At 37.7% G+C, this 16,100-nt stretch overlaps 1 protein-coding gene across 1 annotated transcript; it reads left to right on the forward strand.

Moving 5' to 3' along the window:
• Nucleotides 1-465: 465 nt before the first annotated feature.
• Nucleotides 466-1,216, forward strand: LOC110928628 (ethylene-responsive transcription factor 12). Its single transcript, XM_022171653.2, has one exon. The coding sequence runs from the start codon at nt 658-660 to the stop codon at nt 1,075-1,077; it is 420 nt and encodes a 139-aa protein (XP_022027345.1). The 5' UTR covers nt 466-657; the 3' UTR covers nt 1,078-1,216.
• The last annotated feature ends 14,884 nt before the right edge of the window (nt 1,217-16,100 follow it).

Here is a 16,100-nt window from a genome sequence, read left to right on the forward strand (position 1 = left end):
TGCGATATGTTTTGTTTTATCTAAGTTTTAATATAATTTTTATAAAATACGGAGTCATTTCAACTATAAAGTTTTATATAACTTTACATTTGAGACAACTCCGTTTTTATAAAACTTATATTGAGACCTGGATAAAAAAACCACTTCGCAACGGCATATTTAACTTTTCATAAAATATTACACTATGTTTATAGCGATATTTTTAGCTCGTTTACAATATATAATGTTTACAACCATAGTCTAAGACTCAATGTAGATATATGATGTAATTTAAAAGTAGTTGTAGAGATGTTTTCATAAAACTTATATTGAGACGTAATGTTATATATTTTTTAAACCACAGTCACACACATCGCTACAAATATACGTTGAGACTTAAACTATGACTGTAAACATTATATATCGTAAACGAGCTAAAATATAAACTCGAGCTCGCTCTTATAAAACCTAACCCAACTATTGACCAAAACACAACTTAAAGCCTCACCACTTTAAAAGAAACTAGAGACATTTTTCAAGACCTTGATACAAGTGTGTTAAGTTTATAAAATCACCCTCACTTCAATACCCCTTTATTCGACACAAACACATCCAACACACTCTCTTCACCACTTCCTCACTCCAAAAGTGCCATTTCCATATTCCAAGTGTTCTCTCATGGCACCTCCTCAAGAGGGACACTACAGGGGCGTACGAAAGCGGCCATGGGGGCGCTACGCAGCCGAGATCCGTGACCCGTGGAGGAAAACCCGTGTCTGGTTAGGCACATTCGACACATCCGAGGAAGCCGCCATGGCCTACGACAATGCGGCACGCTCACTTCGTGGTCCAAAAGCCAAAACAAACTTTCCACTACCAACACCCTCATTGTCTCTGGGCCTCAACACGTTCCCAGCCGGTCAGTACATCCAATGGATGGCGGCTCCGCCTCCTGCACAGTTTGAGTTTATTCACTCTGGTGTGTTAAAAGATCACCACCATGTGGTGGTTAATCATGGTGGCTCCGGTGAGGTTCCGGTGGCAGAAGGGGATGGGTTGGGTATAGATTTGAATGAGCCTCCGCCTATTTGGCTGTGAAATGTTGTAAGGGAACGGCTGGTGTGTTTCTTGATACTACGTCGTTTTAGTGATCTTTTTTTAAGTGTTTTTTAGTTTTCTGTTAGTGGTCGTTATGTTTGTTAGAAATCTAGATATTATGTGGATGGTTTTTGGTTTACATGCGTTGGATATTTGGTCTCTAAGATCATCTGTAGTGGGGCATTATTTAAGCATTATTTAAAAAAAAAAAAAACGCCCCCCCCCCCCCCCCACACTCATTACATAGGGCGTTTTTGGGCATTATTTTTGAAAAAAAATTGGATTGGCATGTTTAAAAAAACGCCTAAAAGGGATTGTGGAAGGGTTGACTGACCAATGGGGAAACTTTTGCATTATTTAATTTAAAAAAAAATATTGTGTAATTAATGGAGGGGGCGTTTTTGGGCATTATTCCCACTACGCCACTTTTGCAATAACCCCAAATAATGCCCCATGCTGACTGGACTTCCACGTGTCACAAAACGCCCCATGCTAGGAGCATTATTGAGCTAAACCACTACACATGGTTTAAAGAATAAATCCACTTATCCACTTACATCATCGCAAAACTTATTTGAGATAAAAATGTAGTATTAATTTTTTTAAGGAAAAAACGTTAAAAGAAATGCAGGAAGAAACTCTTTAGAAATTTTACTACTAGTTAACTTCATTCAATAAGTAGTTCTCCAATAAACTTGGTGGGCATCAGCTGTTAAAAGAAATGCATGAAGAAACTCTATAGAAATTTTACTACTAGTTAACTTCATTCAATAAGTAGTTCTCCAATAAACTTGGTGGGCATCAGCTACAAGGTTAACTCTGTTACTTATTTCATCCATAATTCACCATATCATCTACAACCAACATTCTCATACAGTTATTAACGTCAAATTATCATAAAATCACAGTATCATATGCTAATACATCATTTGACTAAAATAATCATAGGTTCATCTTTCATGCCAAACCCCTATGTAGCACGGGGACTCCATTTATGTGGCCATACCCGTCTCGGGTACTTGTTGGGGACGGAAACACCATGGGTACTCGTTGGGGACGTTTCCTAAACGTTTCCAATGTCGGGGACGTATCTTCTAGAAGTATCCAGCCCGTTTCCATTTATTTTTAGGGTTTTTACCCTTTTAAATTCCACAACCGGCCATTAAATAAATAGACCTATCATATTCGGCTTCTCTAATCTCTAAACTCTCAAGTCTCATCATCTCTAATTCTCTATCGATTGCCGATCTCTCACTAGATGAACCGGAATTTGAAAATGATTTGATTATTGATAATTAATTACCCTTGGAAGATGTAGTATTTTTGGAATTTGTTTAATGTATTTTTATTTTTTTATATTTTTTATTGCCGTACCCGTATCTTGGAATTTTGAGTTTTGCCGTTCCTCGTTCCCGTACCCCAATCCCGTATCCGTTCCAGTGCTACTTAGCCGAACCCACTTCTAAATACATATGAGCACTTATCCAAACCTCTAAATTATTCAAGTCTTTAACACATACAAGCAAGTATGATGATTATAAGAATCAATACAACATAAATTTACATTTTATGGTTACTATTTCACTACACCTTCATATTTCATGAATCATTTTAACAAGAAAACCTATCAAAGTGAAATTGCAACCAGTGGCGGATTTAGGATTTGCGACAAGCGGTAACGTTTTATAAATAAGCGGTAACGAAATCGAAAAAACGTCAAATTTTTCCAAAATTTACACTAATTTTACACTGCCGCCGGAACGCCAAGCCGTAGCGGACGCCACCCCTTACTATAATGTACATCCGCCACTGATTGCAACATACATTAGGTTTAGATGATGTTAGATGATCTAAATCCTCAAACATTCAAGAAAACCACCTTGATTTCACCTTTAATTTTGCTGAATTTGTTTAGTGGTGTTTAGAGAGGATTCTCTCTCCCTCTTCTCTCAATCTCGTCCCACACACACATTCTAAGTGTGTTTTTAATTATTTTTTTTTCAGTTTTTTATACTCCTAGCTTTCATTCATGTCCCGTTTCAGTTCCTAAGGTTTAGTTTGTTATTAAGCAAGTCAAAACCTACCTATTCTACTAACAAATAACACAAATTAACTAGGTTATATATTCCTAGTTAAATTACTTCATGTTAAATACCATATTTAACGTGATAATCGTGATTTAGTATTTTTGGGGTGTTACAAGTCTATCCCCGCCCCCTTAAACGGGTTTCATCCCAGAAACCTAGATACGTACAAAAAATGTTGGGGGGGGGGGGTGGAGTCTCTTCATTTCTTCTTCGGACTCCCAAGGGGTGTCCGTTCCCTTCCGGTGATTCCACTTTACCTTGACTTGATCAACGTTCTTGTTCCTAAGACTTAACCTTTTGGACAAGAATAGCAATAGATTTTTCCACATAATTAAGTTTCGTGTCGACTTCAATGTCGTCGAGGCACGTATGCCACCTCGTCTGCCAAACACTTTCAGAGATGCGAGACATGGAAAGTGTTGTGGATGCCGCTTAACTCGTCCGGTAACTGAAAACGATATGCTACTTGGCCCACCCGATCAATTACCTTGAAGGGCCCAACAAACTTGGGGCTCAACTTCCCTCATTTTTTAAAACGGATTAAATCCCATTCCAAAGAGACACTTTCTACATAACCTTAGCTCCTTGTTGAAATTCTATGGGTCTTTGTATTTTATCCGCATATGATTTTTATCAATCTTTAGCCGCTTTCAAATGGGCTCGTACTGCATCGATCTTTTCATTTATGGCCTTAACCATATCTTTGTGGGCAAGTTCTCGAGGACCCACCTCACCCCGATACACTGAGGTTCGGCATTTCCTACCGTAGAGCCTTTCGTACAATGGCATACCAATACTAGAATGATAACTATTATTATACAAGAATTCAACCAACGGTAAGTAGGTGTCCCAACGACCATCGAAATCTATAATGCAAGCCCATAGCATATCTTCCAATCTCTGAATTGTTCTTTAGCTTTGCCCATCGGTTTGAGAGTGGTAAGCCGTACTAAGTAATAGCTTTGTACCCATTTGTTTATGAAAATCATGACAAAAATGCGAAGTGAACCGAGTATCCCTATCGGATACGATTAATACCGGCACCCGTGACGCACGATCTCGTTCATATATACATCCTCCATCTTTTCGGAAATGTAAGACTTGCGGATAGGAATAAAATGGGCACTTTTAATCAATCTATCCACGACCACCCAAAACATTATTAAACCCCTGAGCCTTCCTCGGTAATTTGGTTAATAGGTCCATAGTGATATTTGTTCTCATTTCCATACGGGTATATCCAATGACTAGAACTTGCTGATGTGGTGTTAAACAAACATCTTTTCCCTTGTATTTTGTACAATATTCTAGTTAATTTGTATTGGTTTTAGTATGTTTTTGGCTTGTACTTAGTTGTATATGGTTTTATAGGTGTTCGTGTGCAGATGAAGTAAAAACGAGCTAAAACGTTAAAGAAACGAGCACACGGAAGAATGTTTGGGCTTAGTGAAAGATTCTCATGGAATAGATGTGATATTTAAGAATATAAGATGATAGAGAATTGAATTATGAATACATAGACGAAAACGGAGAAGAAAACATAGTTTAAATGAAGAAGTTATGAAGAAAAACATTTTCCAGAAACTGTATCGCATCGTGTCGCACAACAGAATCTCATATACGCATCGCACGACGAGAGGGGAATGTCAGATCAGCACAAAAACATATGTTTTAACCCTATTTAAGCACCCCTTTAACCCTGATACAAATAGAACCTATCCTAGACAAATTATAGAGGTTCCATAAGTGATTTTGGGTGGAAAGAAGGTGTTAGGATCGATTTTGACATTGTGGGTTTGTGATATTCACTCTAGCAAACAGTTGGTTTGTTATTTATCTTTAACTTTGTGTTTTTAATAGGTTTAGAAGTGTTTGCTTTATGTTGATGAACTTGTTTGTGACACCCCGCGATAATGTTTAAACACACTAGCTTGTCAGTGGTTGCGCGCTAAATTTCGGGACGAAATTTCTTTGAACTTGGGGATAATGTTACACTTCGGGTTTTCCTGCACGTTCCATTCTTATGTCGTGTTATGTGAAGATTTATTTATATGAATATGATGAACAAAGTTTATAATATAATTGTTGTTTAATATATGGATGCATATGTGTGAATGAATTGTGGATATTGATTAAGTAACTAGTAATACAAATCTAACTGCATGTGTGTGTTGACCAAGGTGTGCAGCTGCACACTCCCACCCATCCTGTATACACCGCACACCCTTGCACCTGCATACATGGGTCGCACATCTTTTGGAAAGTGGCCCATGTCCAAAACCTACTCTATGGAGTCGCACACTCAAAGGCGGTTGAGTGTGTGCGGCATCTTCAATCCAGTATAAAAGGGAATGAGTGCAAAACCCTAGAAGGATTTGCCAATCATTGTGACGGCAGAACATTCCTCCCTGCAGCAAACATTCCCCTCTCTCTCTCTCTTCACCAACTTTCTCTCTCTAAAAACCCTAAAACATTCCTTCCTTTCTTGAAAGATTGACGGCAGCAATCTTGAAGATCAACGACATTCCTTTCCCTTCTCTTTGAAGCATCATCCTCTTCATTTTATCACACATTCTTACATCATAACTTTCATGTTAGTGTTTCATGGCTTGCACACTACATGAGCATGATTAATCAAATGCTTGTTGAATGATCCTTCATGATGAATGTTAAACCCAACAATTAGTTTGAGAGGATGAATGTTAATGTGTTGATGTTTCTGTGTAATGTCTATGAATATGATGTTATTCTTCATAATAACATGATAATGTTTTGATAAGAATCATTTCATATTAGAGTATAGGTGTTGTTTATAAAGATTGGAGAAATGTTGTGCTACCAAAGTTTAGATTTTTAAAAATTTGGATAATGATTCTTGTTTGAAGATTGTTCATGATATAGGATGACACTAGATCGGCATGATGCGATTTCAAGTTCATGAATTTCTTAATGATAACATGATAGGAGGTTTAGTGTAGGGATTAATATGGATTTGGGTGTATGTGTGAATATCTGTCAATCTAGAACAAATAAAGATGCTGTGATATTGATGAAATAATTGGTAATACGTGAGCTAAGCATGATTTTAAAGATCCTTGTTTTTGAAATCGGTGAATCGTATGAGCATGAACTGATTACTGTTTGATTGATTTTCATATCACACACCAGCTGAATGTACAACATGTATTGCATGACGTACAACGTGGCCCAACAGATCAGCTGTGACACCTGTGTCACCGCGACCATCAAACAAATACCAAGCCGATGAAATATTGTATTTCATACTTGGGATCTTGTATAAATATGTGTATCTTTTGCACATATCAATTCTTGTTCAATTTCAAACTTTATATTGCTTTCTGGAGAATTATACGCAAACTGGTGCGTAAACGTACTCAGTTTAAATGCGACAAATACTCCGGAACATCAACATATACTTAACATACCTTAAATAACCTTTACATAACTTAGAAATAAGTTTTGAAGGCTTTGGTATGGCAAAAACAAGTTAATTCGCTTACAGGGACTAAACTTGACAAACTGCGAAAGTATGCCAATTTGAACTGTAACGAACATTCCGGAACATGTCCATAAGTTAAACATACCATAAATATCCTTTACATAGCTTAGAAATAGGCTTTGAGGGGTTTAATATGCTAAAACAAACTTTTGGATCATTCAGGGGCTAAAAGTGTCAAAAAGTGCACAAGTTTGCACTTTCGCGCATAACTTACGTTCTGAATACATCCGGACATCCAAAAATTTATGTAAGCATCCTTATATTATGCCTTAGTGTTTGGCATGAGAAAAATCCCTTCGTCGCGCAATTTGGATCATTTTTCACGCTTATGCGCATTCCGTCGTAATTAACCGAACATCGCGATCGTACGGCCAAACGAACCAACATCCGACATATTTTTGAGCATGTTTCATGTCCACAACGTTTAGACATCATTTGAGGGCCTTAAAGTTGGCTTTACGGGCCTTAGAAGTGTTGGAAATGGCTTAAATATGCAACATGGACTAAAACTGTCATTTCTTAAAGTTGTGCTGATCAGACAAGGCCAGGCGGCCCGCCTGAGTTTTGTGTATATCCTGACGCGGGCCGCGTGAGCCCTGCAGATGCAGAAACTCGTTTTTTTGATGATTTTGGCCTTTCAATCACTCCAAAGGGCAATGCCCTTTCACAATATCTAGAGTTAGGGTCATTATATGATACCACAACATCTTGACAAGTGTACGGATTAGATCGTGGCACGATATTCAAGAAACGATCCTAACGGTCTTTCTTTTCCTATAAATACCCCCCCATTTGTGTTAAAACCCACAAAACTGATCAAAGAGCTCTAAGTTGATGCCATTGCTTCATACCTGAGCTCCTGGATCAAGTTTAGCTTTCGGGGACCTTTCGTAAGTGTTCTTTCGTTCTTTTAATCGCTTTCTAGTGCTAAAGTCAAACTTTGTTTGACTTTCTGTGTTGACCAGCTTATGGTCAACACGAAGTTCGTTGGAACTTCATAACGTGAGCGTGATCACGATGGTTATAGTCCGTAGTGACTATACCTACTGATTACCACGTTATCTAGGCTCAGTGACGAGTCGTAGTTTCGGCCAAAATGCGCATTCTTGCGTATTTTATAACCAAACTACTCGTGGGTATCAAAACCGTTTGTTTTGATAGCAAACCTGTTTTCTAAACTTAGTTAAGCATGTTCTATCATGCTTAGCTCGTCACTTTTAGTTTAGTGCTTATATAGGGTCGTAAGGTAAGCGATCTAAACAATCGCTTATACTTTCGAACCCGACCCATTTGGTCGATCATTAGGATTCGACCAAACACATTAGGTGACCGTATCTGTATAGGGAATAACCTTCCGAGGTTATACCTTATGGTCACGATGTTAGGCGTTCCAAACGCGTTTTACGCGAACGACGCGTTAAGGTAGCATAAGCTACCTAAACGGGTCGTAATGGGTCGTAAGCACATAGGTTAGGTTTCATTTTAGTATGTAGGCTTTGTTAAACCATGTTACATGAGTCTCTATACTCGTTTGGTTTACGAACCCGCATACTATCCGATCTTCCGATTTTGGTCCGGTATATTAATATAGCTACCTATTAGGTGCCGTTTGATATCCGTGATCTCTAGCATTATTTGGTTGTTATACAAGAACTTCAAAGCAATCTCAGGTGAGTACATAGAACCCCATCTTTCAAATGCTTTCAAGGTGTCTATGTGAGTACATAGACCCCTCTTTTACTGTTTTCCAAACATTTTGGGGTGAAACACATGTGCCTACTTGTTACTTTCATGCTTTCCATGTTTTCACATCATATACCTGCTATGTTCGTTAGTACATATATAGTACATGATTTCATTGTGTTTATGCTATGTATGTCCATTGTGTGCATACTTAGTACAATCAATTTACAATACATTTCATGCTATGTACGCCCATTGTGTGTATACCTAGCACAATCGATTTACAATACATTTCATGCTATGTACGCCCATTGTGTGCATACTTAGTACATCACTCTACAATACATTTCATACTATGTACGCCCATTGTGTGCATACTTAGTACATCACTCTACAATACATTTCATACTATGTACACCCATTGTGTGCATACTTAGTACATCACTTTACAATACATTTCATGCTACGTACGCCCATTGTGTGCATACTTAGTACATTGTTTCACATTGCATTTCTGTTGCATATGCTCATCCAGCAGATGAACACATTATACTACATTTTGAACCGTTGTAACCATTTGACTATGTGAACCATCTTAACCCTTTGATTATATGAACCGTTTGTTACCATTGAACCGTGTGAACCAGTTGTATCTGTTGACATGATTTACATTTGACAATAGACATTTGACTATACATAAACATTTCTACAATTGTTAAACATTTTATCTTGATGGTTTGGTTTGAGTAAGTGATCTAAGTAACGAGGCGTGTGTAATATGATACAAGCATGGTGGATACGCCGCTGGTACTTCCTATATATAAGTGTTTGTGTGGTATTACATATCGTAGCGTTGTTTGAATCATTTCAATTTGAGACATATAACATTTTATACAAATAACACACTTTTCACAAGACCTTGATTTACAAACAACTTATCTTATACAAACTCATTTTACATGGTTATTCAGTTAACCATACATTATTCTCTTATTTATACATATCATCTCATCTTACCATTCTTCGAATGATTTACAAGACAAAGCAAATTACAAGGTTCATGACTAAACATTTTTTCAAACATAAGTCATGAATTCTGTTTTCACAAAACCTATGTATCTCACAGGCATTTTTATGCTGACGTACCTATTTTCACATGTGTTTTCAGGAGAGGATGCATAGGACTTATCAAGACATACTTAGGCGGACCTGTGCCTTAGTGACTTAAAACGAGACAAGAACTAGTTAATTTATGTTATGCACTCTTTGGTTCTTGTTTAAACAATGTATACTTTCATATTTGATTAATAAAACGAAACTTCATTTGCCATGGATTTGAAATAATAAATTCTGTTACCACACTCCCTGTAACAACTGCCACTAAAATCAATAATTAGGACGATAATTAGTCAATAAGAAAACCCTAATTAAGAAACCCAAGCAATTCTGCATATACCCTAAAATTTTCATAACAATCGGAATCAGGATCAGGGCCCCTAAAACTCAGGGGGGGTAAACCCTAGCTGATAATTATCTTAAATTCTTGCTGTAGAAGTAAAATTTCGTTTCATTGTCAACTCATCCAAGCTATCTGGACACGAACCTACCCTACCCTAGAATTGCTACCCGTCGCGCCACGCGACAGGTACATATGTCCCTGTCGCGACACGCGAGAAAGACAAAATTTCAGTATAAATAGGTGGGGTTGGCACTTGAAGTTTTCTGTTCATACGACTTCAAAACTCAAAATACACACAGAGATACCGTCTGAATACTGCACAAACACACACGATCACAAGGTGCTGCCACAATCAGGGTAATAACTCGATCGCTATTACGATTCAACGTCCGATCGATTGTAACTATCCAATGATTGTTTGAGTGCTGCTCAAATTGAGCTAATACTTTGTTATTCATTGTGATTTCGACTTGAATATTTGAGTGCTGTTCGAATTCGGACTATGCTCTGTTATTCGTTGTGAATCCAATTGAATTATTGAAGTATTGCACTGATTAATTGTTGTGAGGGTTTAATCTCGTGAATTGACGTAACTGTTGTATTAGTTACTAACCCGTTTGTGTGTACATTGTGTTAAATTAGGTTTAATCGAGGCTAATCAGTAGGCTTATATCTTGCTCGTTAAATCTGCAATGTGAGTCATTCCTCTTTTGTAAACTCTTTTCTCACAGTTTGTGAGTCATTCTCTTTTTATCAACTGTTTTACAAAACTCCAAGTTATTTTCAAAGTTATAATTACAGGGATTAAGTCTTTGTAATCACCAAATTACAGCCGGTATGTGGGGTTTTGTATACATTTCTTGTTTCCCGTCACACTTGGACAAACGGGTGGCCAAGGGGTGATCTGACCACAGTCACAGACACCATTGGACAAATGGGCTAGCCAATGGTTGGTCGCGTGACAAATACTGTGGGTAGTTGGTTTGATATCAGAAACATTGTAATCGCTCTTAATACTGTAATTTGTAACTAACGGGTCGTTTTAGAAACTTGAATGATTCACTCAGTATTTCCCCGCTGACAAAACCTTTTTCAAACATGTTTCAGGTGATCTGTGTGATCCAGGAAAAGTGCAGTAAAGCACTACCAGCTCAGAGAAGTGGCTTGGCTCAATATAAATAAATAAAACATGTTTTGGAAATAAAGATTTCTTTGTGAAATCAACTTATTGTAAATAACGGGAGTTTATCCCTAAACCTTTGTGTAATATATTAAACGAGCATTTTCGGTGAAAAAGATCCTGTATTAAAAGACTTCCGCTGTCGCTTAAAATTGATACCACGGGATTTCCTGCCCGCGGCTCTTGAACCGGGTCAAACCGGGGCCGAGGGCCGTGACAGGAAAAAGGTGGTATCAGAGCCATATTAATTGAGCCACTGATCGAGCCACTGATTTAAGCCTATGAAATTAAGTATTTAATAAAATACTTAATTCTATTAATTTCTATTCTGTGATTTATTAACTGCTTATTTGGTAGTATAGTATGGGTAAACAAAAGCTTTCTACTATCTATCACAAATTAGATACTGCAACCCAGGAAAAAGGAACCTCTTCCAAAACCCCAACAACCTTAGAAGAAGGAATCTTTGTCCAAAAAGCCCAATATGAAAATCCTCTTACCCCGGAGAAAAGGAATTCAATTCTTAAAAAGGGTCAAGAGAAAAAGAAACCCCAAGCCAAGAGAGTGAGGTTTAATCCAGAAGTCCAGGAATTAGATAATTTAGATGAAAAATGGGCAAACCTGTATATGCTAGCTACTGTAGCAGAACATGCAAATTTTTAAAACCCTAAGTTTAGTAACAACACTTCCCAGTATATAAATAAATAAACCTGAGTGTGTTCTCCTTCCTGTTATGTTGTACAAATTAAATGTGCAATAAAAATGTTTATTTGTTAAACTTTGTTCCAAAGTTTTAACTTAGCATTTTGTACATTTTGCATATATGCTGCTTAGTATGAATGAGATGTCGGAAGCATTTCAGAATCTCAACCTCTATCCAGTGCCAATTGAAGTCTCCCACAACTTCACTGGTTACATTGCTGACATAGAGGAACCGCTGGAATTCCAAGCTCCACCGCTGGAAAAAGCAAAACCTAAAAAGAAGAGAAGATATGTAGGGTGGCGAAAAGTGCGCAGAAGGAAACCTAGGAGACTCCCTAAAATAGAAAATCTTGTAAGTGTGAGCAAGGGAAAGGAAATAGAAACCGGAGAAAATTCCAAATCAGTAGGGACAGAAATAGGGATGGACCTAAAGCAAAAGGGAATAGAGATCGGAGAAAGCTCTAAACAGTCTGAGGAAATCACATTCCAGGACGAAATAGACCGCCTACTGGATAATTGTGATGTACTAGAGCCTATCAACGATAATCTCTTCTCTTACCCTGTTATAGCCCAACTCCCAATAAACCTAGGACCAGCAATTCCAGACCCACTAGTCCACACACGACCGTTAGGCCAAATGGAGGAATGGTGGACCAATGACTGGCAATTCCAAAATATAGTCAATAGTCCCTATAGTTTTCTCCCACAATTTGATCCAGAACCTATCCCTAATCCGCCAATGAGCTATGAAAATTTAGCTGAACTGCGTCAGTTTGGTGAAGAACTGATAGGCACCGGGAATAGGATCCGGGAAATGGGGGAACAAATCTCCTGGAAATACGACGAGAGGGAGCGTCGTTACTGAAACTGCCAGTAAACCAAACGATAGGAAGGTTTGGAGAAGTTTGTTTGTATTATAACTAATATAGTAAAACTGACTCTGTAAAATGGGCAATAAAACAATGTAAGATAAACAGTGTGTATTGAAGCAGGTATAATATATAAAACAAAACAAAAGTCGAGGCATCGACAATTTTGGCTATGCTTACATGTTATAATGATTTATGTGTTTATCTGTGATTTTGTTATCAATAATTAGACACTAATAATTCATACTAATTAGCAGATGGAAAACGCTAATAGTGAACCAATTAATGAAGTAAATCAGTCTGAGCAAAATCAGGAAGATCAATATATAACTAGACAAGATATTGAGCACTTTATTGCTCAAGGGATAGCCAGTGCTATTCCAGAAATTGTGGCTGCTGTTCAAAAACCTGCCGAACCACAACAATTAATTCCTAGTAAACGTACTCCGGAAGAAAACGGCAGTAACAACATAAATAGAGGCAGCAATCATGACAATCATGATAATGATTCACGACAAGCCCCACTTCCTAAGAAAATGAAAGTTGCAACGCCTGGCTGCACTTACAAAGAGTTTCTTGCTTGCAAACCCACTGAATTTGCAGGTAACGAAGGGGCAACTGCAACACTGCGTTGGTTAGAGAAAACCGAAGCAGTAATTGCAATAAGTAAATGTGCCGAAGAGGATCAAGTCATGTATGCCTCAAATCTGTTCAAAGAAGGGGCACTAGAATGGTGGAACACAATATTACAGGCAAAAGGAAGAAGAGTAGCCTATGCCATGAGCTGGGAAGAATTTAAGAGTCTTGTAGAAAGAAAATTTTGTCCCGAATATGAAAAAGATCAAATGGCGAATAAGTTCCTAAATCATCATATGACGGGTATAGATTGTCGTGGTTATACTTCGACATTCTTTGAATACGCGAGAGTGGTGCCAACACTGGCTTCGCCAGAACCGGTACTCATTTCCCGTTACATTTGGGGTTTAATTAGTGAAATCCGTAACATCGTTAAGGCTGCGAGACCTCGTACTATTGACGATGCTGTGGAATTAGCTAATACCCTAACAGATGAACTGGTGCGCACAAGAGAAGAAGATCGCAGGAAGGAATTAGCTCAAAAGATTACCCAAGGATTTCGTGTGGGTAATACTAAGAAAAGAGGAACAGAGCAATCCTCATCACCGCTTTTCTGCAGAAATTGCAAGAAGAAACATTATGGACAATGTAATATAATTTGCAATTTTTGCAAGGCAAGAGGACATCGTGAAGAAGACTGCAGAAGGAAAACAAGAATTTGTTATAAGTGCAGAGAAAGGGGACATTTCCAATCTGAATGTCCTAAGTTAGCTAAACCAGCAGAAAACAAAGCTAAAACGGCTGAGGGAACAACCAAGAAGAATGTACGAGCATTCCAGCTGACTACTCAAGAAGCCGAACTCATCCCAGACGTGATAGCCGGTACGTTCCTAGTTCACGACGTGTTTGCAAAAGTATTATTTGACTCTGGTACAAACCAAAGTTTTATTAATACTTCATTTTGCCAAGCTCTTAAGCTACCCTTAACCACTCTTAGGCAGATTTTTACAGTCGAAACAGCAGAAGGAAATTCTGTGAACATAGATAAAGTTTTGCAAGAAGGAAAAATAGAACTATTAGGCCATCAGTTTTCTGCAAATCTGTTACCTATGAATTTAGCCGGATTCGATGTGGTATTAGGAATGGATTGGTTAGTAGCCAACCATGCTCGAATCTTATGTGATAAGAATTCCTTAGAAATTCAAACCCCCACAGGAGAAGTGATCTTGATTACAGGAGATAGACCTCGAAAGCCATTGAAATTCATCTCAGTAATGAAATTGGCTAGTTATTCGAGAAAACAGGAAATGGTGTATATGATTTCCGTAATCATTAACACTAAAGATAAGGAACTTCAAGACATCCCTGTAGTCTCAGAATACCCAGATGTTTTTCCAGAAGAACTACCTGGATTACCACCCGATAGAGAAGTAGAGTTTAGAATTCATTTAATTCCAGGTACTGCACCAATAGCTAAAGCACCTTATAGATTAGCACCTACCGAAATGCTAGAATTGAAAAAGCAATTAGATGAATTACTAAGTAAAGGATTTATACAACCTAGTTCATCCCCTTGGGGAGTGCCGGTGTTGTTTGTGAAAAAGAAAGATGGATCGATGAGGATGTGTATTGATTATAGGGAGTTGAATAAAGTTACCATTAAGAATCGATACCCATTACCTAGGATTGACAATCTTTTCGATCAACTTCAAGGAGCTAGGTATTTTTCAAAGATAGATTTAAGATCTGGATATCACCAGCTGAAAGTACAAAAAGAAGACATACCTAAAACTGCCTTTAGAACTAGGTATGGTCATTATGAGTTTACAGTCATGCCCTTTGGACTAACAAATGCCCCAGCAGCATTTATGGACATGATGAATCGAATCTGTAAACCGTACTTGGATAAATTTGTGATCGTTTTCATCGACGATATACTTATTTACTCCAAAAGTCAAAAAAGAGCATTGTGAGCACTTGCACGTACTCTTAACTTTGTTAAGAAAGGAACAACTTTACGCCAAGTTCTCGAAATGCGAATTTTGGTTGCAAGAAGTACAATTCTTAGGTCATGTGGTGAATCATGAAGGTATCCATGTAGATCCTACTAAAATAGAAGCAATTACCAAATGGAAAGTCCCACAAATAGCTATGGAAATTAGAAGTTTTCTAGGCTTAGCTGGATACTACAGACGATTTATTAAGGATTTTTCTAAAATAGCTGTACCTTTGACTAAGTTAACCTGTAAAGCCGCTAAGTTTGAGTGGGGACCTAGACAAGAAGAAGCTTTTAAGATTTTAAAACACCGATTGACAAATGCTCCAATTTTAGCTTTACCCGAAGGAACAGAAGACTTTGAAGTCTACTGTGATGCTTCAAAATTAGGATACGGATGTGTATTGATGCAACGCAAGAAGGTAATTGCGTATGCTTCTAGACAATTGAAAAAGCATGAAGAGAATTATACGACTCATGATTTGGAATAGGAGCTATAATTTTTGCCCTTAAGATCTGGAGACATTATCTGTATGGAAGCAAGTTTACTGTCTATACAAATCATAAAAGTTTAAGGTACATATTTGGGAAAAAAGAGTTGAATATGAGGCAAAGAAGATGGATGGAAATCTTGAGCGATTACGACTGCGATATTCAATATCACGAAGGAAAGGCGAACGTAGTCGCAGATGCCTTAAGTCGTAAATATCACGAGAAGCAAAAGCGAGTCCGTGCTCTTAGATTAAATCTACAAGTAGATTTAATGGAGCAACTGAAGAAAATTCAGGAAACAACAATCAAGGATGATGCTGAAGGAATGAAAGGTTACATAAAAGAACTAGAACAAGGAAATGATAGAATTTGGAGATTCCATAAGAAACGAATTTGGGTACCTAAGCAAGGAGAGTTAAGAAATAAGATTTTAGAAGAAGCCCATAAATCTAGATATAC

This window comes from Helianthus annuus, chromosome 17 (genome assembly GCF_002127325.2).
Source record: "Helianthus annuus cultivar XRQ/B chromosome 17, HanXRQr2.0-SUNRISE, whole genome shotgun sequence".
NCBI lineage: Eukaryota > Viridiplantae > Streptophyta > Magnoliopsida > Asterales > Asteraceae > Helianthus > Helianthus annuus.